The 27,507-nt window shown below is 49.1% G+C and overlaps 1 protein-coding gene across 3 annotated transcripts in view; it reads left to right on the forward strand.

Moving 5' to 3' along the window:
• INPP5A (inositol polyphosphate-5-phosphatase A) overlaps window positions 1-27,507 on the forward strand; it is a 237,685-nt gene that overhangs the window by 62,377 nt on the left and 147,801 nt on the right. For all 3 annotated transcript variants that reach the window (XM_086752447.1, XM_086752448.1, XM_086752449.1), the window contains exons 3-4: window positions 9,436-9,536; window positions 11,380-11,467. In XM_086752447.1, the coding sequence (XP_086608573.1) occupies window positions 9,436-9,536; window positions 11,380-11,467 (189 nt within the window). The remainder of the gene's footprint in view (window positions 1-9,435; window positions 9,537-11,379; window positions 11,468-27,507) is intronic.

Genomic DNA, 27,507 nt, shown 5'->3' on the forward strand with positions numbered 1-27,507 from the left:
CCCACTGCTAAACTTAGCGAAGCCTTTCCTCCTCGCTGCTCTGCTTTTTCCATCTGATCCGATGGGTGAATACATGGCATTCATACTGGGGCTTCGTTAACGCTTTTCCTTACAGTGTAAGCCGTTGGTATTGAATTCTCGTTAGTGTAGATAAACAAGAAGACTTTAAGCCAGCCAGCTTTTGCAGAAAAGAAGTAGTAGAAAAACAAAGTCAGCCTTTCTGGTAGTGCTCTCGTAGGGAGATGGTTTTAGAAAAGGCTTCTGAAAGGTCATTCCACCTGTCAGTGAGTGCTTAACGAACTGCTCAAGGAACATCACTAATTAAAACACAGTTCAAGGCAACTGATGCCTGATGTGCAGCAGTCATGCCATCAGTGCAGGTGTCGGTGAAACTTCACTGTTATGCCCTTAAAACCGTTGACCACCCTACCCGTATGAGTAGTGAACAATCCACTGTTTTTCTTCCAGCATATATGTCTTTTTAAGTAATATTCATAAAATCTTTGAATCTTCCCTTTATTAAACAATTTGATCATAACCTTTAAGAATCTTGGTAATCTCTGTGGTAGCACAGTCAGTAATTTTAAATGCCATGGATCTGCAAGCTGTGCTTTGCTTTGTTTTAGACCCCAGCAATAAGACCGTCACGGTTTTGCAGATACGCAATGTATGAAGCTGACATTTGTTCAGTTGAGTACTTTTGGCAGCCCCTGTAACTGGCTGGTCAGAACCGGCTCTAGGCCACCAAAATTTTTGGAAGGAGTGAGGGTTATGTCTGAGTGGTTTTACAAGAGACTACTTTTTCCCCCCCTTAGTTTTTAAAAAAAAAAAAAAAAAAAAAAAAGGCAGAACAGAAGCCATATTGGGAAGATAAACATCCCTGAAAGAGGGAATACTGTAATGGGATGAAATATCTGTGAGAAAAGATATCCAGTCCACTGGGCATCATGTTTAGGGAGGGAGGAGAACAAAGAACAAGCAATCATTTTGCTAGAAATCACCTAAATACCGCAGAGAGATGATTAAGAGGAGAGGACAGTTTGCCTGTCAAGAGAGTCTTCGCTTAGGGAGTTGCTGTCTTTTATTCATGCAGGCGGCGGTGGCCCCGTCAGAGATGGGGCTCTCGGCTGGCCGCAGCTGTGGCCTGGGCTTGCACTGATCAAGTGAGGACAGAGCGGAAAGGCGCAAGGCTGTCGGCGTGTTCTGGAACAGCTTGGAACGTCGCGTGCTTTGGTTGGTTTGTTGAGCGGCAGAAGCGCGTAGCACTCGGTGAAGGAAACGGGATCCCTCCCGATGTAGCGCGGTGGCTCTGGGAGGGTGTCCTGAGGCGGCAGTGCCAGCCCGGCGTGGCCGTGGCTGCGTGAGCGGTACGTGCAGCAGACTCAGCCCGTGGTAGGGATCTCCTCCGCCTCCTGTGCTGTAGCTGTCCTGGGTGTCAGCCTGAGCGCTGCAGGAGGAACCGCTGGCTCAGTAACACGCTGTCTCCTGCTTTGCACGCCGGCCGCGTCATCCTCCCCGCGACGCTGTGCGACTCCCAGCAGCGAAATCTGTGCACTTGTTAGAAGTGGAAGCAGGCATTGTGGGAGAAGGATGTTGCAAAATCCCAGGGTTTGCCGAGTTTGCTCTTAGTTTCTGATGTTCAAAGCAGAAAATAGTATTTGCAGTTGAAAACAACCCACTGGAATACAGATAAAAGTCTTGTAAGCAAGTACGTTGCACCATGCACGTGATCATCAGAAATCGGAGTGGACAAGGGGAAAAAGCCTTCAAGTCCTAGTTATTTATTATGCCCCATCTCTTAACTGTGAACAGCTACTGGTAACTTGGGTCTTAAATATATTGATTTAGACTCCTGTCCTCTTTTCAGTAAGAATTCTCTTACCCCAGAAGTGTACCTTGGATACAAGGAGGCTGTTGGGAGGAGTGCGAAAACAGATTGTGAGAACAGTGGTTTGGGGCATTTTGTGTGTCACGGGGAAGAGTTTAGTGCTTAATAAGAAACTGGATGACCTGATGAACAAGATTTTAGGCAAATGATTCACAGAATATGGAGATCGGATTGTTGTGCGAAGTGCACAGTGCCCAGGCTCGCGGCCATGATGACAGTGTGCAGGGAAAAGACACGGGGCAGCAAGAAGCTGTTGGCGAGGGAGGGCCGTAGGGGCACATGGAAAGGACTTCTGTTGATTTATTTATTTCCTTAGATTTTTTTTTTCCTTTCCTTTTCACTGCCTCCTTCCATATCCCTTATACTTTCTTGAGCTGCGTTGGGCCTGGTGTTTGGGGCAGGAGGAGTTTCAGAGCTGGAGCTATAGAAAATCTTTACTAACTTCAGTAACAATCTTTTTTTAGTAGCATTCATGGCAAACAGACATTTTGGATGAAAGCATGGAGGCAGAGGAGTGTTTTTTCCCTAATGCGGTTTCCATGTTGCTTAATGTGTTTGAGGGTATTTGGAGCCTTTATTTGTAGTAATTGAGAAGTTAAAAGTTTACCTGAAAGCTAAAGGTCGTCTTGGTACTGCTGCGTGGAAACTTTCTGTATGACCCTCTTTAAGGAAAGAAGGAAAAAAAGCACAACACCAAAACCCCAGCCACTCAGAACGTTTGTTTATTCATTCATTATTTTAGTGGACTTAATTCTGCTTGTTTAACTAGACAGGGTGATTAACCGCAACGCTCTGTTACAGACCCCAGAACCCTTGCGAGTTTGGATCTTGGGCCTTTTTCCGATGGGTGCTTTCTCCTCAGATAGGGCTGGTTGGGGTTTTTGTTTGTGTGACTGAATCCACGGCCTGAAAACAGGGCAGAACTGCCTGCCCGCGCTGTTTGGCGTACGTGGGCACGGGCCGAGGCACCCTTCTCCCAGCTGAGGCCCCGCTGCAGATGGTTTGGGTGAGCGATCCCCACTCCGGCGGGAAGCCTCGAGCACAGCCCGAGGGACGTGCCCACGCTGGGTGCCAGGGGGTCACTGACACTTGTGACATCCGTGCCTGCCCTGCTGCGAGCAGAAACAGGTCTGTGGCACTCGGCACCTCCCTCTGCTCGGGACTTGGCACGCTGTCTCCCGCGCCGGCAGCGAGGAGGACGGGCGCCCGCGGAGGAGAGCCCTTGGCTGGCGGCGCTGGGCGAGCGCCTGGCCCACCAAGGCGGGGGGCGCGGTGAAGAGCTGTGCTGCCCACAGCCTGCTCGGCCTCCCCGCTGCAGCTGGGGAGATGCTGTAGGAGCCGCGTCCCCGGAACAGAGATGGTGAGGGGCTGGCAGGGGAGCTTATTTCACATCCTGCGGTGTGGGCTGTAAGTCAGTCCCTCTGCCGTGCCAGTTATGTATTGATTCCTCTTGCTGTAGTGTGCATCAGTGTGTAAACATAGCCTGTGCTTGGAAATAGGTTTTTCCTTTACTCAACCCTTCTTGTTCCTGTCACGTAAACTATCTTAAAAATACCAGCCTGCTGAAGCTGAAACTCTCCATGTGTATGCCTCCTCCGAGTGTTGGAGGAAACCTCCAGGAAGAAAATGTCTCCTTGTTTTCCAAATGAGACTTAGAGAAATGCTCATTTCTGATGCGAGTCACCTAAGTGCACGCACATGCGGGTAGTAACGGTTTCTTTACAAAGCTGTGCTGCCTGCAGGTTTGGGAGCAGGGGCTCGGCGGCTCTGGGTTTGGCAAGTTTGAAGGGCTGTGTTTGGCCCGTCACGGAAGGCGGCCGAGGTGGAGAGGTGGGAGATGGGCGACGGGCAGGCCGAGGAGCGGCCCCCACGAGATGCCAGCCAAGCCGGGGAAGGAGAGGCGCTGGAATGGGACGCAAGCCCCAGTGCCGGTGATGGTGCTGCTCCCGTCCGCAGGTCAGGTGCCAGGGGTGGCTTTGTTTGAGAGATGAGGATGGGCAGAGTAACGGTTCCCTTGGAAAGCACCCGGCGCAACCTGCCCAGCTCCGTCCTGCCGCGGTGCGAGGGCACGGCAGCGGAAAATGCCCTTCCCCTCCGCTCGCAGTCTCACTGCAGTCCTCTGCCCCCTGTGCTTCATGGCACTCTGCTTCTCAGCAAGCGAGGCAGAGGGTTTGCTGCCAAATCTCAGCATAGAATTATTGAACAGCTTGGATCGAGTCTATCGGATCATTCAGGTAGACAGACTATGGAAAACGTAATGGCATGTTTCTGGCTGAGGAGACTGAATTCAAGTTCCATAGGCAACCTTATTTCCAGTGTTTCTTAACTGTAGAACAACACTTCCAGGTTTTAACAACATTCCTCCATCATGGCCAAGGCGTAATGTCAGCTATTTCATGTTGATAGGAGAAAACTGTCCCAGGAACAGGGAATTTTGGAATGCTTTAACCAAAAAAACCTCTATGTCTATCATCAGTCTCTTGAATCACATAACCAGAGCTAGAACTTTAATATGTCATTTAATATCAAATACAGAAATACAAGGAGCAGCTTATCTGGACTCCTGCTGCTTAGTGATGCACTTGTAAAAATATCTCTCTTTTTTTCTCTCTCTCTTTTTTTTTTTCTTCTTCAAACTTGCAGCAATTGCAAATACTTTGCTAAACTACCACAATTGCTAGATTGACTTGTACATATTTCACAGTTTAGAAGGAAACTAAAGTTCCCATTTTGGTATTTTTACAATATTACTAATCTTTTTTCAAAAAGTGATCTTGAATACGGGAGGTCAGGGCTCCAGTTCCTCTTCTGCCTTGCTTGGATCACGGTCTAAAAACGCTGCCCTCGCTGCTGTGCACGCCTGACCCTCCCCGAGGGACTCGTCTTGGCCGTGTCCTCTCCCAGCTCGTGTCGCAGCTCCGGCAGACCCGTACCTGCCCCGCGGCACCTTGACTGCAGGGACTCTCTCCTCCACCCTGTCCCCTTGCCTGTCCCCTGTCCAAACAGACAAGGACCTATAGGAGAGCAGTTGACGTTGTGTTTTTCACCAGTTTTATATTTGTACTTAACTGTGTTGGAGCATCTTGCTCAATTACACCTGTCCCCCAAAACAGCTTCTAACCACGGCTTCCTTTCCACGGCTACGCCGTGCATCCAGAAACTGAGAACAGTGCCCAGCCTCGTAGCAGCATCGTGCTGCCGTCGGTACGGATTCAGTGCCGTGTGATCGTGTCTCTGACCTCTGGCAGCCGTGAGTTTTCAGCTCTGAGGTGCTCAGTACTCATTATTAGTACTGTTTGTTCTTTCATAACAGTGGAAAACTAGTAAAAGGTAATGAAGCAGAGCCGGTTTGCTCTGAGGTGGAGGGCATTTATTATATGAGAGGAGGTAACTAATATTGGATAGGTTTTTATGGTTTAACCTGCCAGGGACGCCACGAAGGCCTCTCACTGCTGTTAAGGCGGTGCTTTTTCCTTTTTAAAAGATGGCTTTTTTTTTTTTTTTTTTTTTTTTTAAATGCCTGCTGTGATTTCAAGCTCTCAAGTATTTGAATGCGAACAAAAAACCCGTGCATCTCAGTTCAGAGGCTGAGAGTGTTCTGTTGCAGCCGGTGTAGCGCAGGGAAGTTGTTCCCCGGTGTTTTCTCAAGGCAGGACTGCATGTTCAGGGCTGCCTGTTACTCATCGCTCATAAATGTGAGATAGCTTGTGCCTAGGTCCTGTTTGAAACCATTTATTCTACTTTTGTCTTACGAGTTTATTAGCTTTATTAGCTGTGTAAGAGGAGATCTTAATGAGGCAAACTGTGGTAGCAGTTAAAATGAATAATGTGATGTGCCAACGTGGTTTTGCTATGTTTGCAATAAACGGTTACGAGATGTGTTGCTTTGAAACAGTAAGACTTGGACATGTTTGCTTTACAAGATTAAATAGTTATAACTGTTTTCTAATTATGGTAATTTCATAGAGCTATCCAAGTAGATAAGATCAGGACTTGGAAGCCAAAACTTATTTGGAGCAATAAAGCACATGGAGAGTTGGGACTGCACGTTGTTTAGGGACCACAAACGAGCTCTGTTATGGAGTTTGACTTCGCAAGCTGTGTTTGGATAATGTTTATCTCCAAGACAGTGAAGAGAATGAACCAGCCAGTTAAACTTCGTAAAGATGCTTGATGGTTAGCTCGTTGCTAACGGACTCCGTGATTGCAGGCTGCGGGCTGGTGGTCCCTGCCTCACAGCGCCGCCCTCACGCTTTTGGATGTGGCGCCTTCTGTTGCGTACGTCAATGGCTGGTGTTCTGCAGGACAGGGTGCTTCTTACAGTGATCATAAATTAGACACATGCTGCTGCAAGAAGATTCGCATAGTGGGAATGTCAGTGTGCAGACAGCGAGTACTTGGGAGTGGTGCGGGCTGACGCGAGACCGCCACGGTCCCTGCTCACACAGCCTCGGGCTCACGGCGCTGCTGTGAAGTGCAGCTCAGTTCCTAGCCCGTGGATGAAGCTAGCTGGTTCAACACGCATCACCCTTGGGAAGACAGGAGCATCTGCAGGGACGCCTGTTTCCATTCTCCCGTGTTGCCCCCGTGCCGTGACCGCGTGGGCAGGACGGCACGCACCACCGCCTGTGCTGTGTGCGCCGTTGGTCGGAGCACCCGGGGAGCCCGCTCGGGTACCCGGCCCACCGCCCACGGGTCGTTAGGGTTGAGCGCCTTTAAACACCAACAAGTTTGTCTTGGACTTTGGTTTCCACAGCTTAGTGCAGCTCTTCAGTTTCTGTTTAACGGGTCTTGCTGAAAATTAAAGTAGATGTTCAGACTTTCTGGAAATGGAAACCTCTCTCCTGGGTGTTGGTAGTTGTAGCCAAAACCCACTCTTTGTCTGTTCAAAACCACGTCAGGCACGTGTCCTGTTCGGTGCCACGTTTGGTGTTGGACAAGATACTTAAGAGAAACTTTCCCAGCAAAGCTTTCTTTTAATAATTTGTAAATCTACAAAATCAGCTAGTATTAATGTAAGCTTTCACAGTTATATCAGATGTATGTCACAGGAAAAGCACGTGCATGTCCCAGTTGCGTACAGTTTATTGGATTCCAGGTATTTTTTCAGCTGTCTCTTCTGTACTCTGCTCTTCTCCCCCCCCCCCCCCCCCCCGTTGAACTTTTCACTGGGTTCTGGTCTAGCTCATCATCAGTCCATAATGATGATGGCCTGTTTTAAAGCATGATTGCTGCATATCCTAGTTAGGCAGAAACCGGCACTAATGAGCTAACTGAAGTGCACAGAGATCCTCAAACGTGTATGTGGGAGGGAGTGTTTACTTTTTTCCTTTATATAGTAACGCTTGTCAGCAGCTAACCTCAAAATGCTCCACCGAGCAGATCGGTGTCAAGCTTTGTTTCGATGACAGGGAAGCTGAGGTACAGAAGAGGAAGTGACTTGTCTGAAATCACTCAGAAACTGGCGGCCGTTACCTCCTTTTTGCGAGTCCAACCTTGCTTAGATTAGAAATGCTGTAATTTGCAGAGTTACTGTGTGAGCTGTAAACAGTATTATGCCATATTCCAGTCAGCTTTGGCGCTCGTGAGCTGCTGCCAGGCTTCCTGGTGCCCCGGCTGGCGCTGGGCTTGCTGGCGATTCGAGCGCCCCTCCCTGCCTGGCCGCGGGCTCCCTGTGCCCGCCTGGAGCCCGCTCCCATCCGCGGCGGCTGCCCCGGGGCCTGACGGAGAGCGGTGCCCCAGGCCGCCCTGCGAAGCGACGTGCCACCGGCCGGTGTCGAGGCCTCGCTGCCGGCTCGCCCCGTTGCCCCTGACAGGCACGTGGGGCACCTGTGCCGCCGAGCCCGTCGAGCAGAGCTGGGCAGTGTCACTGCGGTGCCCGGGGTCACGGACAGACCTTCTGCCAGTTCCTTCCTTCTGCCGGTCCCTTGGTGCCTCCTCCAGCTGAGCAGCTGCGTTGCTGTCGTGAGCAAAGCGGGGACGGGTTACAGTTTGCCTTTTGCTCGCTGGAAAGCTGCTGCAGCTCAGGTTTTGCTAATCTTGAATTCATCGCCTTCAAGCTTGATTTTCTAACGAGATTATTTGTGTGGTCAGGAATGAGGAGTTTTGCTCCCTGTCATCAGGTCAAAATACAGTTTCTCTCTTCCGTGGTGTTAAAGAAACATTTTCAAAGACCGTTTTAAAGAAGTCACTATTGATTTGCGTGATGAAAGGCATGACTGCAAAGGTTTATTGCGTCTGTCCCTTTTCAGAGTTTGAGGGCACCAGCACCAAAAAAAAAGGGGTACTAAAGGAGAGCTGTCCCTCTTATTTTTTTCAGTTACTCTTCATTGCAGTGTGCTGAAGTTAGAAATCTTTGCAGTAATCATGCCCACCTCTGCGTGTCTGTCTGCCACCCATCCCCGGTCCAGGAACGGGGGGGATGCTGCGGCCCCGCGTGGCAGCGAGCCCCGAACCTGCCGGCGCCAAGGCCTGCGGAGAGAGGAGTTAATTTATTATTCTGGTCGAAGAAGCTCATGGAAACCGGGCCGCTCTTCCTCTGAATGGCCGTGCGGAGAAGCACCGCCACGTGCCACCAAGTCAAAAAGAACAGTGAATTGTATTTCAGATTTTGATTTACCCCGTATGTTTGCATCAGCACTTACTCGGTTATTTTGGACTGTTACCTTTTTAAAAAACTGAACGAGTTCTGTAGCTTGTGTCTGTTAATTCAGAAGATAAGACGACATGAAATACAAGTTATAGAGACTCAGTACCAACAGAGACATTTGTGGATGTGGTGTTTGCAATGCTGAATATAGCTAGCGCAGAGAAAACGTATCAGGACAAATAACACCAAATGTGTGTTTAATGCAGCACCAGATTTATAAATGCTGTGTACCTGATTTGGCACGTGACCAAAAGAGTTCTAGGTCTTTTAGTGTGATAATTGCATCCTACTGCTGACTATTTAGCATTTAAGATACTTACGTTACACAAGACTAACACTTGAAATAGTGTGATGGATTTACCTGCCTCCCGTATGAGATACGTGTGGATATGTACCATGGTGTGGATGTTATTTAAATGCTTTTGTTAGTAAGATGCTCCATAAATAAAAATATGAAATGTGACAGCTAATCAGCATTCTGTCGTGAGCCATTTTGAGATATTTTGTAACTGGAAAAAACCCACTTTAACAAATCAATTCTGGTGTTTGAACTCTTCCACCTCCCAGACGAGGAGGTATTTTGATCATCTTAATGGTATTAGGTCCTCTTTCAGGGGAGTTGGAAGAGGTTATGTATTTGCTTTAAATGCCTAGGAACTAACTTCATAGTTTAAAGAAGAAAATATTAGCTAAAAATATTTGATAATTATTGTCCATTATGAGTATCTTACGTGCATAACAAACAATGCTCCCCTTAGTGCTTATTACTGTTCTGCCAGTTACTTCTCAGGTGAGAGCTGACGGTCCTCAGAAATAACACATCCAGATTTGTACCATCTGTGTTGTGTGGTAACAGCTGTGGATACAACTTTGGTAATTGCCTATCTCTTTGTTTCAGGTTGTACATGCACACAAGCCCCACTTCATGGCTTTACACTGCCAAGAATTTGGAGGAAAAAACTATGAAGCTTCCATGTCTCATGTGGACAAGTTTGTTAAGTAAGTGACTGGGAGGTTATATCATGTGGTATGTCATTCTAAGCAGAAGTCATTAGATGTGTGAGGCTTCAAAATATTTTTCAACTTCAGCACGTCATATGACCTTGCAGGAAGAGGTGACTAGGCAAATGTTTATGCTTTATATTAATTAAGAAATCAGGGAAAGTCGTAAAGTCTCCTGTAGCCATGTCCTGGAGAGATAATCCTGCGAGGTACGGAATACGTATCTCCCTTTTGTCTCGCCTCTGAGAGGAAGCTGTTTATGGCAGGTAAGCAAACAGTTCCACATTTGGGGAGCACCCCGGGGCTCTGAAGCGGGGCAGCGGGCGGCCGTGCCTCTGGGCGCGGCTGCGGCAGGTGCAGCAGTGCCTTCCGAGGGTGGCCGTGTTCTGCGTCGCTGGCGGCACCGGGCAGCTGGTGCGAGCTGGACAGGAGGCACACAACTGATTTACGGAAACCTACCCCGTAGGTCAGGGTGCAAAGTTAAGAATTTTAACGTGGCTGCTTAGTCAGTAGCAGTCCTGCCGGAACCCTCGGCACATCTAACACGCAGGCTGCAGAACTGGAGCTGTTCCTGCGTTGGTGTAGAGCAGGGGGTGAGGAAGGGCCTCGGGGCACAAATGCGCGAGTTTGTTAGTTCTCAGCGACTGCTGACGCTGGCTCTCCACCAGAAGCTTCTGTGTGCGTGGAGTAATTTCTATAAAAACACCCTGTGGATAACCAGCTTTTTAAAAATACGGAGCAGAAAAGAGGTCGCGGAATGGAAGGTGCGGGCCGAGGGCGGCAGGGCCGAGGGCGGCAGGGCCGGGGCATCCGGGCGCAGGCAGCGGGCTGCCTGGAGACCCGGGCGAGGGGCTCGGCCCCCTCCCGCCGGCTCTCTCCGCACCGGCCCGGCCGCGGGTCCCGGGGGCGCCGCTCGCTGGCGGGAGGCGGGGCGGGGCGGAGGGAGGCGGGGCCACCGCGCGCCCCCGAGCGCCCCGCCCCGCGGCGGTGCGGCAGCGCTCTCTGCCGGCGGCGGTGGGCACGGCGGCGGTGAGGCGCGCGGGGCGCGCTCCGGAGCCAGCGGCTCCTCCGGGGCGGGCGGGGTGCGGCGGGACGGGCCCTGCCCCTGTCCCCGACCCCCGGCCCGCTCCCACCGGCGTGTGGGGAAGGCGGAGCTGCGTCGCAGCCCGGGGCCCGGCGGCCCGCTGGCTCCCGGGGCACGGCAGAAGCGGGCCTGGCTTTCGGGAGATGGCCGTGCTGGCGGCTCGGTTTGCTGCACCGAAGTTCGTCCAAGCAGCAAAGGACGAGACCTTCACCCTCCCTCACCCCCTTCAGGCGCGCCCGGCCCCTCAGAAGCCGCTGGAAGAGCGCCTGGAGCAGCACTCGCAGGCTCCGCGGTCCGCTGCTTTCGGCGGCCCCGCTCTCTGTCCCGGCGAACGCCGTTCTCACCGGGGCCCGCCCGGCTGTGCCGGCCGGCGCACTGACAGGCTTCAGCACAGGCAGGCCCTAAAGCTGAGGCCGCGGGGCCTCCAGCACGAGTCACCCCATTTTGTAGATTTTTGGGATCTTCAGAGTCTCGAGTCCTTGGCAGCCGTGTCCAAATGGCACTGAGGAGTTGTGTGACTCACGTTGAAAGCCCGGCTGACGTTGAAAGCGTAGCTGGTGTGGTCAGCTCCAAAGCTTGCAGGCTGAGACAGCTGTACCACAGGAACCTTTCATCCCTGAAATTCACACCAAAATGAGACTAGGCCTGTGGTTCCTGTGGGTGATACTGGGGCGCTACAGTACAGAGAACGATGCTAAAGCAATATGGTATCTTTGCATCTCGCTTTATCATTTAAATATGTTCTTTCTTTTTTAGAGAATTGTTATCAAGTGATGCAATGAAAGACTACAACAGAGCTCGAGTTTACCTGGATGAGAACTATAAATCGCAGGAACATTTTACGGTAAATTTATTTATTTCACAAGTTTACATCAACGGATGGTGAATTTCTTCTGTTAAACTGTTTGTTTTTTTTTTTTTTTAATTGACGAGGAACCCATCTTTACTAAGAGGGTTTACTTTGTGGGATGTGTAAATGCTGATTTCACAGAAGTGCATCCATTTAAAAATTAGTAGAATGTCAAAATGCACAGAAAGCATTTTCTTTTGTTTAAACTGGTTGTCTACGAAGTCTTTTCCTCTAACAATTAACCTTCTTGGTGGATCAGAATTACCTCCCGTTCAAGGAAACACATTCCTGTCTGACAGCCTGAGGTGGTGCCAGCTCAGCAGCGTGATTAGCTGGCGACAGGGCTTGGCAATGTTCAAGAGTTGTGTTACCAGTCTCTGGAGCTGATTCACAGGCTCGCTCGCCTGCGGGATCACAACAAGAGCCAGAGCACAAGTTTCCACTAGTACGCAAGTGATGGTTAGGTAGGTGTAAAAGCATGTGTGCAGTCGCCTTTTACGCAGAGCAGAAGTGACTGTACAGTCATTGCCGTGATGGTGCGGTGTGCGAACAGGTCTGCTGTTTATTTAGGTGATTACCGCTAGAATGTGCGAGACTGAACAGTCTTTTAGAGGTGAGTCAGTGACATCTCCCTCCTCTCCAGGACTGCGGCTTCCTTTTCCCCCAGGGACCTGCCCGGTGCCAATGAACGGCTCCAGGAGCCCTCTCGCCAGGCTGCCTGGTGCCTCCTGGGGCTCTGCTCCCTGCGCCTGAGCTGCTGCTGCTCGGCAGCCGAAGGCAGCAACTGGGGCACGCCGTTCAAACAAGGAGAAATCCAATCCCCGCAATACGCACACAAATCTCGGCTTGGTAGCATATAACCAAGAGGAGTAAGAACCTGGAAAGGTTTTTATTTATTCATTTCTTAATGACATTTTAAAGTTTTTTTTTAGGATGAGAGGAAATGGCCTCAAGTTGCGTCAGGGAAGGTTTAGATTGGATATTAGGAAAAAGTTCTTTACTGAAAGAGTGGTCAAGCACTGGGACAGCTGCCCAAGGAAGTGGTAGAGTCGCCGTCCCTGGAGGTGTTCAAAGAACGTGTAGATGTGGCACTTCAGGACATGGTTTAGTGGGCATGGTGGTGTTGGGTTGGTGGTTGGACTCGATGACCTTAGAGGTCTCTTCTAACCTTAAAGATTCTGTGATTCCGTGACTGGCTAGGAGCCCAGGTAATGTGGAACTGGAGGAGAGAGATCAGGATTTTTTTCTCTTTCTCGTCACAGAGGAGGAAACCAGGATATCAGCTTTACTGCGCCTTAATGGGACAAATCTCACTTCAGGAGTGTTAAAACTGTATGCTGAAGGTGTTCAGGAAGCCCCGGTAGATGAAGGGCAGTAGGACAGAACTGCGTGTGTTAGCCTCTTACAGCTCAGGCTGTGTCCAGACAAACCTGCTCGCTAACAAAGGCCCCGCGGGGGTCCCGTCACACGGTGTAGTGGACCGGCAGCAAGCCCCTCCCGCTGTGATGAGAAGAGCTGTTAAGGGCTCTGCCTAACCTCACCTGCTTTCAGCAGAGGATCCGACCAGGCCATCTCAGAGGTCCCTTCCAACCTAGACTTTCCTGTGGTTGTGGCACAAAGGCATAATCATCTGTGGTACTGATTTGGGAAACACAGTGTAGAAGACTAATGCAACCTATAACAAAATATAACTTTTTTTTTTAAGATGGTCACAATACTTTGTAGTACTCAAGTTATTTTATTTAACGCGAGGCACGTTTATTTGTGATGCCGCTCTGGTGGATGAAAAGACTCTTACAGGTTGACAGCAATCCTAGATGTAGAACTCTATTTTGTGAAGTTCCTGGTTCAAGAAGTAACGTGGTTTCTTGTTTCACATGCTAGTGTTATTTTCTAGGCTGTATGTTTTCTTGCTGTGTTCCCCAGCCACCTTTGTAATTCTCCCTTTCCTGTCATAAATATTACTTTGCATATCTCTTTCTTCTCATCCGGTATTTACTGAAGCTAGGCCTTCCTGGAAAAAGAAATTCTGTCAACACATTTAGTTGTTGATTTAGTCAGTAAAGGGGGGGGGAACAGACTGCTTGTACCAATATTATTTTCCATGGAAAACAGTCTAACCAAATAGTCTAACCAAACATTTTTTTTGTTAGTTGATTAGGTTACTCTGTGTTGAAGTAGTAACTGTAAAGATCTAAAACAGATCTGTAAAGGTGTTTGATGTAGCCGTACGTGACAGGCTGTTTGTAAATAACACTATCCGTACCAGTAAAGCCGTGTTGAGTCGCTACGCAGTGGCTTCATCGGTCTCACATGGAGACGATCACGGAAGGATGATGTTTTCTGTGGGAGCACTCAGATCTTTTCAGATGTAGGCTCGTCTGTATTAGTGACCTGGCAGTGACTGTAAAAGCACTGCAGATAGAATCAGCTTTATGGCACTTTGTGCTGATAGTCCTCGTACGCAGTTCTGAGACTACAGGCATGAATCAACAACTCATGTAAGTAATTTTTTACACGTGGGATTTGAAATGGCAGTTCTTCAGCTCCTCTGTTCAGTCTTTGTGTGCATGTAACTCATGCACTGGGTGACTGTCTGAACAGGGATTTCACCACTGTGCTGTGTCCATTTAGGGTAAAGTCTTATCTCCAGTGTGGTTTGGCTTGCACGATGTTACGCATCTCCCTGTTTCCTCATTAGTTCTGTTTGATTGCAAAGTTCTTTAACTTCCGTGGGCTTTTTTCCATCCCTTGTAAGGCACAGAATTGGCAGCAGATGGTAGTCTTGTAATTATTATATTATTACCTCTCCATCTCTGAAATATAAACATTTATCACATATATTGTTGTATAATACTATTTTGTTTAGAAATGGTGAAGCCCAAGTAGTTGCAGTTTGGCTGACCTTTACCCCTGCTGCCCCTTTTCTAGCGGTTTTGCCATCACATCTTCTGTAAGGCTCTCCTTGGCTTGGCTCCTGCAGAGCTAAATAGGATTTTGCTGCTGTCCCGGTTTCGGCTGGGATGGAGCTAGTTCTCTTCCCAGTAGCTGCTGTGTTTTGGCTGTGGTACAGATTTGGTATGAGAAGAACGTTGATAACACACTGATGTTATGAGCTGCTGCTAAAGAGACCAAGCACTTCTTTCAGGTTCCCGGGTTTCGCTAACGTGAGGCTGCGGGAAGCTGGGAGGGCCACAGCCGGTACAGTTGACCCAAACTGGCCAAAGAGTGTTCCATGGCGTAGCCGCCGTGCTTGGCGTATCAGAGGGGGCTGGCGCGTGGCAGCTCTCTCTAGCTCTTTCTCTCGTTGCTCGGGATCGCTCTGGGATCACTTTCAGTTTTGTTCTGTGATCGCTGCTCAGGACGGGCTGCATCAGTCATCAGGTGGTGAGAAATTGCGAGTCATTTGTCTTGTACATTTCATAGTTCCTATACTTTATTATTATCTCTTCCTTTGCTACCCTAGTAAACTGTCTTCCTCTCAACACACAAGTTTTCCTTTGTTCCCAGTTCTTTCTCCATCCCCCTGGGGAGGGGGAGGGTGAGCAAGCGGCTGTGTGGCACTCAGTTGCTGAGTGGAGTTAAACCTCAACAACTACCCATAGTTACTCAGCCTGGCTGCGTTAGGGCTGGCAGTGAGATGTGAGAAGGTGTTTTCATACCCCGTCCCTTCAGCATGCATCAAGGCCACCTAGGATGCATGTTTCACGTGAGGGTTGTGAAATAAAAGAACAGCGCGGTTAATGAGGTGTCTCTTGCAGAGTGATTTGGTTTTAGAAACTAATAATCAAAATGGTTTATTTCACATCATCACAGACACAAATGAATTTTAATACCAGGCATTTGTCATTTGTGGTCACATATACCAAATCTGGTGTAAGCCAGACTGGTTTTAGGTTTGGGATTTGCAAGGAGGGAGGGGGAGGTGTCGTGACTAGGGAGAAGACTGTGGTTCAGATGGCTGGCTGTGCTTTGCTGCAGGTGATAGGTTGTAGCTGTGTGGGAATTTGACTCAAAACTTGTGAAACAACACGCTGGAAGTGCAAAACCAGCCCATAGGATGAGCAGCGAGGGTAGAGCCTGGAGGAGTGTGTCGGATGCCGCCGGCAGTCTGACAGCTCGCGGCAGGTCTCCGGTGCTGGCGGGGTAGTCACCTCTCAGTCTCCAAGGGAAGGGCTGAGAGGGAGAGTCAGATTTGGGCAGCGACTCTTGACCTGAGGCTCTAACTGAGGCGCACATTAAGAGCCTTTGCCACAGAGGGTCCACGGGGAGCGCAGGGCAGTGCGCACGTGGACACGGATGAAGCATTCATATGTCACTTCACAGATACGCAGCTGTGTAAAATTTAAAAACGATCTGAAGACGAATCTCTTGGCAGAAAGCTGCTACATTAGAGCTAATGCTTATCAGCTCTGGGAAGATGACGGTGTTGGAGTTAAGAGCTCCGAGCAGTTACAGATGAGTTTTGTGGGTGACAGCCTTCGCAAGCATAACGATGGCTTCCCAGAAGTTTCAGATTAACTAGATGGACAGCTCTGATGCTCTTCCAGTATACGACTGGAAATAGAGATAGCCAGCTAGTGTGGACAAACTGACTTGTGCGCTGCCCCTCTGCTCCGCTCTGGTGAGACCCCCCTGCAGCGCTGTGTCCAGCTCTGGAGCCCCCAACATCAGAAGGGCGTGGAGCTGCTGGAGAGGGTCCAGAGGAGGCCACGCAGATGGTGGGAGGGCTGGAGCAGCTCTGCTGTGAGGCCAGGCTGGGAGAGCTGGGGCTGTTCAGCCTGGAGAAGAGGAGGCTCCGGGGAGACATTGTTGTGGTCTTCCAACATAGAAAGGGGTCTTACGAGAAAGACTGAGAGAGACTTCTACAAGGGCCTGTAGTGATGGGCCAAGGGGTGGTGGCTTTAAGCTGGCAGAGGGCAGGTTTAGATCAGACGTCAGGAAGAAATCCGTCCCTGCGCGGGCGGGGAGGCGCTGGGGCCGGTGGCCCAGAGGAGCTGTGGGTGCCCCGTCCCTGGCAGTGGCCAAGGCCGGGCGGGACGGGGCTGTGAGCGCCCTGGGCTGGTGGGAGGTGTCCCTGCCCAGGGCAGGGGGGGGAACTGGGTGGGCTTTAAGGTCCCAAACCATGCTGCAATTCTTTCATTCTGTAATAAAAGCATTCATACTGAAGCTGAATAGCAGCCAGAAATCGGTTGATAATTCCATCAAATCCATACCTGTTTTTGTATGAAAACGCGCCAGTATACTCAGTGACATTTTTTATGGCAATTAGATCAAAGCTAGTTTAGTTTGGTGCCCTGTATTTATTGATTTTTGGAATATTCAATTAAGGTTTTTATATTGCTTAGCAAATGCTTTTTGTCTTTTTTTTTTCATTGTTAAAAGAAGGCAGAAGAAACCCCTGCATAGCTCAAAACATACTTGGTGCCTTGAGAGCAAATCTTTATTGCAGTACGTAAACTCCTGGGGACTCCTGGCAAACCAGACCTCTGAGAGCAAGCTTGTCGCCGGCTCACGCCTCGAGTTTTAGGGAGCGCGTTAGGAGTTGTGTGGTCGTTACAGCGCTTGGCTGTTCGGCAGAAGTGTCTGCACAGTAGGGTAGTTGCTTTACTTTTCAGTATAGATTTATTAAAAAAAATAAACAGAAACCTCAATTGTTGACCTGCTTGCTCGGCCTGATAGCTAACCTTGCAATGGAAGAAATGCCGTTGGGCTGTACATCTGGCGTGCTGAGGTCCGAGCGTGCCCCTCCTAGTAAGGATGTGTTGCATTGTGATCAGTTCATTATGTAGGGGACTTTTTTCCAAATTAAAAAGCAAGGAGAAAGATACTCCTCGAAACTAGCATTTCTGACATGAGGAAGATACTTCACCACCACCAGCGCTGTAAACCACTGTCGTAGTTCAGCCCCGATCGGGACCAGACTACGCAGTCTCTCTCTCACTCCCCGCACCCTCCACTGGGACAGAAGGGAGAACTGGCAAACAAAAAAAAAAAAACCAGCAAAAACACGTGGGTTGAGATTGAACAAAAAGTAAATTTAACAGCAACAACAGAAGAAAACAAAACAGTGATGGAAAACAAATACAGTACAATGGCTTACAACAGATCTCCACATCCAGTCTCTTCCAAGTAGCAGCAGGCTCCCCTCAGCACCCTCCTGACTGATACCCTGAGCACCAGGTCAGATGGGATGGAACAGCCCTGTGGCTAATTTGGGTAAATTAACCCCAGCTGTTGGCTAATTAGTTAACTATCCCAGCTGGGTGCCCCAGCCATAGGGGCCAGGGCTCCAGTTCTCCTCCCAGCTCAGGTGAATATTAACTCTGTCCTAGCCAGAACCAGGACAACCGCAAATACTGTTTTGCACTGCTAAGACAGATAAATCCAAAGGAGAGAGGATGCTGTGCTCTCAGCGCTGCCTTTTTCCAAAGTTCATTTTGTGAGATAGTTACTGAAATGAAACTTCCCCCGAATAACCCCCGAGGAGATGGACAAAGACGGAGTATTAATGGAGAGCAGAGCAGATAACAGTCCGTTTTTCTGAGAGGCTTTATTCCCCCGTCCCTTGCCCAGTCTGTGGCTGGGTCACGGAGGCCGAGGTGTTTGCCTTGCTGAAGACAGCAAAGGCACCGGTCAGTGGGGAGCGTGCGTGGCTCTCCTGATGAGCAAGTCTCTGGAAAACACTCGGGGCTGCCATCGCACCACCTCTTCGGCGGGACGCAAGTCCTTGGTGTTGTGTGGGGAGCAGCATGTTCCTCGGGCTGCCGGGCTGTCCCCCACCCTGCCGTGCCCTCGCCTTCGGCGGTATCGCCATCCAGCCCAGCTCCCAGCTCCCTGCAGCAGGGTAGGAGCCGGCAGCTGCAGAGGTGCAGTGGTGGTCGTGGGCTGCCCAGCGCCCGGTGCTGGCTCAGAGGGAGGTGGGCTACACCGCCCAGGTGGGAGCAATACAGATGAAGTGAGGATAAGCACTGGAAAAAAGGGCAAAATGGTCAAGTTTTGCAGTAACACAGACATTTCCCTTGGACTAGGTAAGTGAGTACACGCATTGCCATAATGTGTAAAAAATGGTTATGCTTTTTTCCCTGATTGTTTTCACTTGACTCCGTGCACTCGGTGCCGGTAGTTTTTGAGATGTGAAATGGCTCTTTAACGAAGCTACTTACAGCATTGGGTGGCCTGCAGTAGGATCTAGGGGGACCTTTGCTCAAGTCACCGTGTTCAATAATAATAATAACCTGAGCTAGCGTGACTGGGAGGGCTCCGATGGCAAGCAGTGGTCCTCAAAATACAGGCGGACAGCGTTTTATTCAAGTGTGTTATTTTACCTTGAAATTATATCTGCTCATTACTGAGAGAATAGTAAAGTTAATTTTTGTTAGATTAATGATATTTGAGTAATATTTTTGGTTGAGCTGAGTTCGAATAATTGGCCATTAATTGAAAAAGGAAATTGAATTGAATTTATCTTGTACATAAATCCTGTCATAGTTATTAATGGCGCTTAGAAAATATCGGCCTGTTCCCAGAAATGAATGGTGTGCACTGATTCTCCTGAGCTTATTAGCTGTGGCAGTTTCGAGTTTTGTGAAATAAAAAAGATGATTTAGGAAGAGGGCCATAATTGGAGTATGGGGAATTCACATGCCTGATGAGTTCTCGGCCCGTTTCCCCGTTTTAAGGATTTTTCCGCCTTTCCCGGGAGGTGGAGCTGGAGCTGCGGGCGGGGTCGGTGTGGGGCTCAGCAGGCTGGTGGCAGTGGTGGTGGTGCGGCCCTCTGGCGAGCTGGACGTGGTGGAGTGTGCTTTTTTTGCCAGGATTACCCTTTACTGTAGTCTCTCTTGGGTTTTCCTTCCACTAATTACACAAGCCTCCTTCCACCTTCTCCTTATTCCCCTTCTCTCCTTCCCATGAATCTTGTTTTGTACCCGAGTTTGTTTTCTACGACAATGCCTTTGAAAAGTATGCCAGGCTAGAGAAGTAGGACTGCGTTTCTGGTCCTAAGCCGTAGCATCCTAATAAAACAGTCCCCCTGGTACTGAGTGCGCGTCTTCGCGTTGGTGTGATCGCAGTCTCACCGCTCCGAGTTCAGCGCTGGGGCGGGGGCGGCTGTGGGACCTGGCACCCTCCCTGCTCGCGCTGCCGGTGTGCGAGGCTGCAGGACCGGGACCTTCCTTCCCGATCTCATCCTGCTGCGGCGTCCCCAGGACTCCTGCCCCGGCCCTTCGGGAGGCCTGGGCTTACGTCAGGCTTCCTAAAAGCCATACCCGCACAAAGCGCTGTGCATTACGCAGCCCCGGGTTCCCGCAGAGCGCGGCGAGGGCGGCGGGCAGCGGCGCGGGCTGGCAGGGGTGCTGTAGCTGGGGGGATGCGTGGGGACGGGGCGGCTCTGCGCGGGAAGGTCCTGCGGCGGCAGAGCCCAGGGGTGTCACTCGCTGTGCAGGCGCGCTGGCCTTCCGGGGCGCCGAGGCGTGCCAGGCCGCTTTCGGAGAAGCAGGTACAAACCCACGAGGGCTGTGGCGTCACCAGCCTCCGCGCGTCGGTTCAGTCAGGTGTTTCCCTCCACCTTGCTGTCCTTTTGTTTTGTTTTGTTTGTTGTTGTTTTTTCAGAAATGAGGTAGTATAAGCACTTTTAAGTAAGTAACAACTTTTTAAACAGAAACAGATCTTATTGTGCAGGTTCTTTGGGCATTGTCTTGGTGCCCAAGCGTGCAGGGACGCGTGGCTGCGGGCTGGGGCCTGGGCAGGCCGCTGACCCGCGCCAGCCTGGAGACTCCGGCGATTCCGGTTCGGCGGCGGAAAGCGCGGGCTCGTGGCGCGGGTGGCGGACAGCCCTGCGGAGCCGGCCGTGGCCCCGAGGTGGCAGTGTCCCGCAGCCCTCGCGCCGGCCCGCGCCGCCCGCTCCCCGCCCCGCCCCGCGCCGCGCCGGGCTGTGCGGGCTCCGGCGGAACAGGCGGCTGGGGGTGCTCTGAAACCTGCTCACAAAGTTTGGCCTCGTAATTGGCTTCTGTCCTTCTTTTAACTGACAAAAATGACTTCACGAAGTGAGCGAGCGACTGTAGGAGTTATCAGGAGAAACGGCTGTACGAGTGTTGTCATTTTGTGACGTGGACGTGTACTTAAACCGCCTGAAATTAAATCTCCCATTTAATTTCTCAGGGAACTAAGTCGGCTGTCAGGTAGTCGCTCCCAGTCTCTTCCGGATGGGAAGTGGGGTGTGAGAGGTGTTCCCACAGCCGCCGCGCCCTCCTCCGGTTTTGACTTGTCTCTTTTTTCTGTGCGTTTTTGAAACAACTCTGTAAGGCGTCTGTGGAGTTCCTCTTGCCGGGAGGAATTTCATGGCTTATCTTCCACCTGTTTCTGGCACTTCTGTATAATGGGAAGAGGAGGAATAATTACAAAACAGTGAGAAATTTCACAGATCAGTAGCCCCGTAATGCAGCTTTGGCTCAATTCCTGTTGTGTACAACCGCGCTGGTGCTGCGGAAACTGGTGACACAGCAGCTTCTTTACGTGTGGAATCATTATACCGTTTGTATTAGCTATGGATTTACAGTTTGTATGGAATTGCATTTTCTGTGGGCTGTGGGTTTTGTATTTGGAATTTCATACTGCAGTCATGCAGCAGACTACGGATTTAGAAAAAATGTGCGATTATTTGTAAAGAATAATTGTAACCGGTTTTTGTAGAAACTCATAGATCTAAAAAATAGGCTGAAATATTTGAAATTAAGTTATAGACAATAGTATCTGTACACAGGGGGAAATAAACTATTTCTAAGGTTTTTTTTTAATTAAAGGAAAAAGGAGTTTTCTAATTGCTGTTGGAAAAGTGAGGCTAGACATGCTGTGGCTGCTTGGGCTGGTATCTTCAGGCGCATGAGTCGCCCGCACTGGTACAGCACCCCGCCTTGCTCACTCGTGTCGGTGTTTCAGTTCCGAATTTCCCGAACGTTGAGGCCATTTAAAATTAACGGTTCGGGCCACGATATGGGCCACAGCTCCCCAGCTGCCCCTCACTGCCACCCCAGCTCTGCAGCCGGGCAGCCCCTCTCCCGCAGAAGCCTGTCCGAGCGGGTGTCCCCAGGGTGCCGAGAAGAGGCCTGTCCCAAACCCTCTCTGCCGCCCGTGCTGCCCTCGGCCTGGCGTGTGCGGGCGGACCGGACCGCAGTGGGTGGGAGGCGTGGGGCTGCAGCACCGCTGCCCGGTGTGTAAAGAGCAGAGGCTGTCCTAGCACAGGCACAGGGCTTGCAGCTTTGATTGTCGCGTCCTTCCCCGCTCCCCGGGCACAGGAGACATTGGTTCGCGTCCCTGCACTCGCTCTGCCGTCAGTCTGTCCCCGAGACTCCCACACGTGAGCTGGGTGCCGCACAACTGCGCCAGGCCGGAGACATGGACGTTGCCCCGTTGTGTGCAGTCGCTGCCCCCAGGCCGGTGCTGCGGCCCTGGCTCCCTGCTCGGCACCGGGGAAGCTGCCATGGTGCTTCTCTGCCCATCTTCACTTGTAAGCGCTCTCCTGGCCAGGCTGGGGCGAGGGAGCTTTCCAAGAAGCAGAAAGGGAGCAGAGTGCTGCTTGGTGTCCGTTAGCAGCTCATCTGCACATGGTCTGTGGCCAAAGATTAAGAACTTTTCACTTGAGTGATGTGCAGGCAGCTGCTCGCTGCGTTTCAGTACATGGCTGCCTTCTGGTGCACCTGTGTTGGTAAACGTTTAAATGCTGTGAAGTATATTTACTTGGACCTAACCCTTCCCTTGTAAAACACAGGAATCCTTCCAGCCTTCTCCCAGAACTGGGAGGCATTGCTCAGCAGCCCTGCCGTTGTCCCCAGCTGCTGTCGGGGCGCCGTGGCCGCGGGCAGGTCCCCAGCCCCTCGCCAGCCCCTGCGCTCCCGCCGTGCCTGCTCCCCCTGCCGCAGGCCGGGACAAAAGTACGCTCCTCCTCAGGGTCAGGGTTTGAGGTTTTGCGTAAAGGTTTGCTGAGTGCTCAGGGAGGTGTTGAATATTTAATGGAAGAACAGTAATGAAAAACAGTATAATCCACTGAAATAATTCAAGATCTGACACAAATAGCATAGTAAATGCTTTAATTTGCAGTTTGCAAGGTCCCACATGGGTCCCCTTTATACATTTGGGGGCATAGTTGGCAGGTTTTGTCTTTATAGAGAAAAAAAAAATAGAAGTATTAAAGTATGGGGCAATCAGATATCATGTTTGCATTTATATGCAGTAGGGCTAAGGGCAGGACCGTGTATACGTTGCTCTAGCATAGCCACAGTTTTGTTAACAGCTTTTTCAAGTAATGCGTGTGAGGAATTTTGTTTGTGAGAACGAAATGTTTGATTTGGAACGACTCTGACATTCAAGAAAAGATGTGAGATTGGAAAATGTGAAAATAATTGCTTAAGAAATTATGAAGCGCTGTTTAAGGAACTTGCTAATGTGTTTGTCTGAAGCATTGAATTAATTCTTAAATAAGAGCAACGTGACCGTAGAAAAATAATACATATGCTATTTACTGATATAAACTTATGGGTTTATTAGTGTTTGAAATAATGTTTTAATGCAGCATTCATAGCTGAAAAGAAAGCAGTACCTGAGTCTGCTCGCTCCCTTTCCATGAGTGCCAGCTGACAGTCAGGTTTCACGGCCTAGCTTACCAACTGTACGTTTCAAAAAGGCTTGGGAACGCACCTCTTTTTTCACAAATGAAACCAAACGGGTAGGAGAAAAGGGGTTTGTTGTGTTACGCTACCTAATGATACTCTCAAGATGCTACTGTTGATGTGAAAAGGCAGTAAGTAGGCCAGTTTCCAAGAGAAAATGATGAATAAAAAACTGCCCAGTTCTCAGTGACGCTGAGCGGGGCTGACAGCTGCAGGCTCTGCGAGCGGGGGTCTGCTGGGTTTAGGCAGGGGAGCAGTTCCCAGCAATAGAAGCCGGTACAGAAGGCGTAGCTGTGCCAGAGAGAGCGGTGTCTGCTTCCGTGGCACCGCCGCGATGGTCAACCTGGCACTTTGAAAGAGAAATCAATGTTTAGAAATTTTGATGCTAGTGTTAAAGTGCCACAGACACACACTTACTACTCTGTTAAATTTAACAATGTTTGCAATGTACAGACTCAAACCAGAGCTCTTGACACTGAGGAAGTGTTTCCACTTAGTTTTAGAGGGCTTTCCAAGTGTCTATTGATCAGTGTTCTCTAACAGCACAGAAATAATGTGTCTAATTTAACTGGCCACATGGAGGAGTATAGAAAAAACATTAGTTATCCCTTGAAAGGCTTGGAACATCGATAGGAGGACATAACATTAATGACTTTCCTATACACGAGCTTCAAAAATGGCTAAATGAGGAAGAAATTACAAATTTATTTTCCTATAATTTCAGCAGTTGTCTTGTTTTACTGCACCAGTAAAGCATTAAGCAATGAAAAGTCACACAAGGAGTATTTTCCTGATAATTTGTCTGACATGCAAAGCACATAAAACAAAAGAGAAAAAGATGGAAATCTGGGGTTTGGTCTTTTTGACAAATTTAGTGATTTTTGGTCATGAAGTCTGGTTAAGACTCCACTGCTTCTGTCAAACAGTTTCAAACATTACTGGTTTCTGAGTGACTCACTGTATCAGGAGCACCTCGGCTGTCTCAATTCTGTCCTTTAGCCTTGACCCGGTTTCGGCTGGGATGGAGCTAGTTCTCTTCCCAGTAGCTGCTGTGTTTTGGCTGTGGTACAGATTTGGTATGAGAAGAACGTTGATAACACACTGATGTTATGAGCTGCTGCTAAAGAGACCAAGCACTTCTTTTAGGTTCCCGGGTTTCGCTAACGTGAGGCTGCGGGAAGCTGGGAGGGCCACAGCCGGTACAGTTGACCCAAACTGGCCAAAGAGTGTTCCATGGCGTAGCCGCCGTGCTTGGCGTATCAGAGGGGGCTGGCGCGTGGCAGCTCTCTCTAGCTCTTTCTCTCGTTGCTCGGGATCGCTCTGGGATCACTTTCAGTTTTGTTCTGTGATCGCTGCTCAGGACGGGCTGCATCAGTCATCAGGTGGTGAGAAATTGCGCCTCATTAATTTTATGTATTTATCATCCCCATATATTATTATAATCATTACTGATATATATATTATCATCTCTTCCTTTCCTATCGTAGTAAACTGTCTTCATCTCAACACACAAGTTTTCCTTTCTTCCAAATTGTCTCCCCGTCCCCCTGGGGAGGGTGAGCGAGCGGCTGTGTAGTACTGGATTGCTGGCTGCGGTTAAACCATGACAAACTTGAACACAGATTGCTGATTTTATGGTAACTTATTAACACAAATAAACGTATAGCAGAGATTATTTAGATCTGAAGCATTTACTTTTTGGGTAGATGAGATAAATACCAGGTCTCCAGAGGTGAGTAGTAGAAGTCCAGGTTGGGAAGGGATTGTTACCAGGTCGCTTCCTTTGGTTGTGCAGTATTGAAGTGAAAGGAGTTGTGAGTTGTGTTTTGATTTTATCCTGCCTTTTCTGAATAAAGAGAAGATTTTGGGGGGGAATAAAAATGTAAAATCTGATTTCTGAATGAACTAAAATAACGCTGAAAATTCATTCTAGAACTGACTGGCGTTACTGCCAGATAACCTGCAAATCCTCCGTAGACCAAAGTTTCCTACCGCCCTGTACGGGATTCCCTTCCTGTTGGTGGGAGTTGAAGCTGCAGGCTGGATGGATGCTCATGATTGTTGATGAGCGTCGATTTGCACGCGATATTTAGCAGTGCATGTGCAGCAGACAGTCTTTTATGTTCTTCCAACTTGACTCTTCAGGTTGTGCGTTTTTTGTCTTTTAGGATTAGTGGAGAAGCATTTTGAAATTTGGCATTTTGAAAAAGGCTCCCCATCTGCTCATGAGGATGCTTTATCTGTTTATCTATTTATTTATGTTACTAGCACTCATTACTGTGCCAGGGTTATGAGACATCTATTGTTTCTCTTTACTTAATCTAGAAGGTGTCTCTCTTCTACCTGCTTCTTAACAAGCCTAGAAAAAAATTGTGCTCTAAATAGTAATCAGCATCCTGTGAAGTCCTTCATCTGTCAACAAAAGTTGTCCACAAGGAGATGATTAAAAAAAAAAACAATACAAACAAAGAAAAACCGTAAAAAACCCCAAAACCCAAACCCAAAGAGATTTTCATCTTTGTGCCATTTATTTCACGTTTATCAAGGTACACTTGTAACCGTTGTATTTAGAGCAGTGGCCCGAGAGTGTAGGCTGTGTGGGTAATCCTTTTGATGAGAAGGAAAGTGCGACTGCAAAGATGGGATCTGGGATGTGAGGCGCAGCCTCTGCGTTTACATGCGGCTCGTCAAAGCGGAGGAAGCCGTGTCGCAGTACCGGGGCTGTGACAGTTTGTCCCGTGCGGAAGGAATCTGGCAGGGTGCTGCTGACTTCGGGTAAGATGTTGTACTGTGGCTCCTGAGTGTCTAAGATCCATCGAGGTGTTTCATGACCATGATTTTCAGGCTGTGGATCTGGTGTGCAGGCAATAAACCGCAGAGGAATAAGAAAAGCCATCGCATTGCTGATCAGACAGGGTGGACCTCTGACAGGATTTGAGAAAACAGAGGAACAGATGCAGTTTCTTCTGAATAACAAGGGCAATAAAAGCAAGTATGAAAGTATGAACAGATGGGAAATGTATGAGAATGTCAGAAACAAAGTACTAATGATCAGGAAGTATATGGACCTTGTGGGTGGCGGAAGACAAAGTGAATGATAGCTTTAATGTGAAAAAAACCCCACCACAAACAAACAAAAAAAACCAACTTTTTTTTTTTTGCAAGAATTTGTGTCTATCTCAACTAATAATGATAACAGCTTATTAATCTCTGGCTCAAAAGACTGCAGTCTAAACTGTCGTGAATTCCTGACGAGGTCTCCAAAAGAGATGGAGTATTTCTGTATTAAGTCACTTCATTGTGAAAGCAGCTGCAGTTATAGATCCCACTTTTAAATATCACTATTACTTACAGTCCTCTCTTATGCAAATTGTCTTTTAGGTAGCAGGTTTTGTGATATTAGATCGTGTTAAAGCTTCCTGGCTCCCTGATATCCAGTTACCGGGTAAGGATTTGAAAACCACTCGCTACCACAGAAGGACCCAACGGCACCAGCTTTGGGTCCTGATACAGGTGATGTGTGTCTCTTCCAAAAGAGAAAACACAGCTCGGTGCATCCCAGCCTTTTATTTCTCAAGCAGGCTGCCTGGTGGTTTGCTTTGGGCTGGTTTTAGTGTTGATGCTGGATGGAATGAGCACACCCAAATCCCCCCCTGAGATACACGTGCACGGATACAAGTGCTGTCAGATTACCTGCATGTCTGCTTTTGACACACCGCTTCTCAAAGAGAGCGCAGTCTGATCCCCTAGTTAATATGGTACATGAAAACGGGTGATACGCTGATGGACTTCGTGTGCCTGGCAGGGAGGGTTTAAGGCGTGATGAAAATAAAGCACCGAGTAACGTTTGAAAGGTGTTATGGTATTCTGGATACCTAACAGGGTATTTTTTATATTGTAATTATACTTTTAGATTTGAAAAACAATGTTTCCTCCAAAGCCAGCAGAAAAATCTTCATATTATACAGAAATAAAGGCCAAGATTGGGGGAGGGAGGGGAAGAGTTATGTCCACCTACTTCAGATGCCGCTTTACCGTATTTCCAGTTGCCTACCCCAAAACTGAAATACTGCTGAAGTGCTAATAGCTTTAAAACTGGAATTAACACTGCTTATCAGTAAGGGAGAGTGAATTTACAGTATGCAACCTACCCTGCACTTGCTTCCGTAAGAACAGAGTGTAAATCTTTGCGCTTGAGCTCTTACGCTAACTGCTTGATTAGCTCTAGGTGGGTTGCACTTACTTTAGACTTTTCCCCAAGGATACATTTTCCTAAGACTCTCCCTCTAGACAGAGGAGCAAGGACCACTTTCTGGTGGCACCTCTGTCTGTCTGACGGTGGTGGGAGAACGCTGTGTGTGTTAGATGCCT

Source organism: Chlamydotis macqueenii, chromosome 7 (genome assembly GCF_036417535.1).
Source record: "Chlamydotis macqueenii isolate bChlMac1 chromosome 7, bChlMac1.mat, whole genome shotgun sequence".
Taxonomy (NCBI): Eukaryota; Metazoa; Chordata; class Aves; order Otidiformes; family Otididae; genus Chlamydotis; species Chlamydotis macqueenii.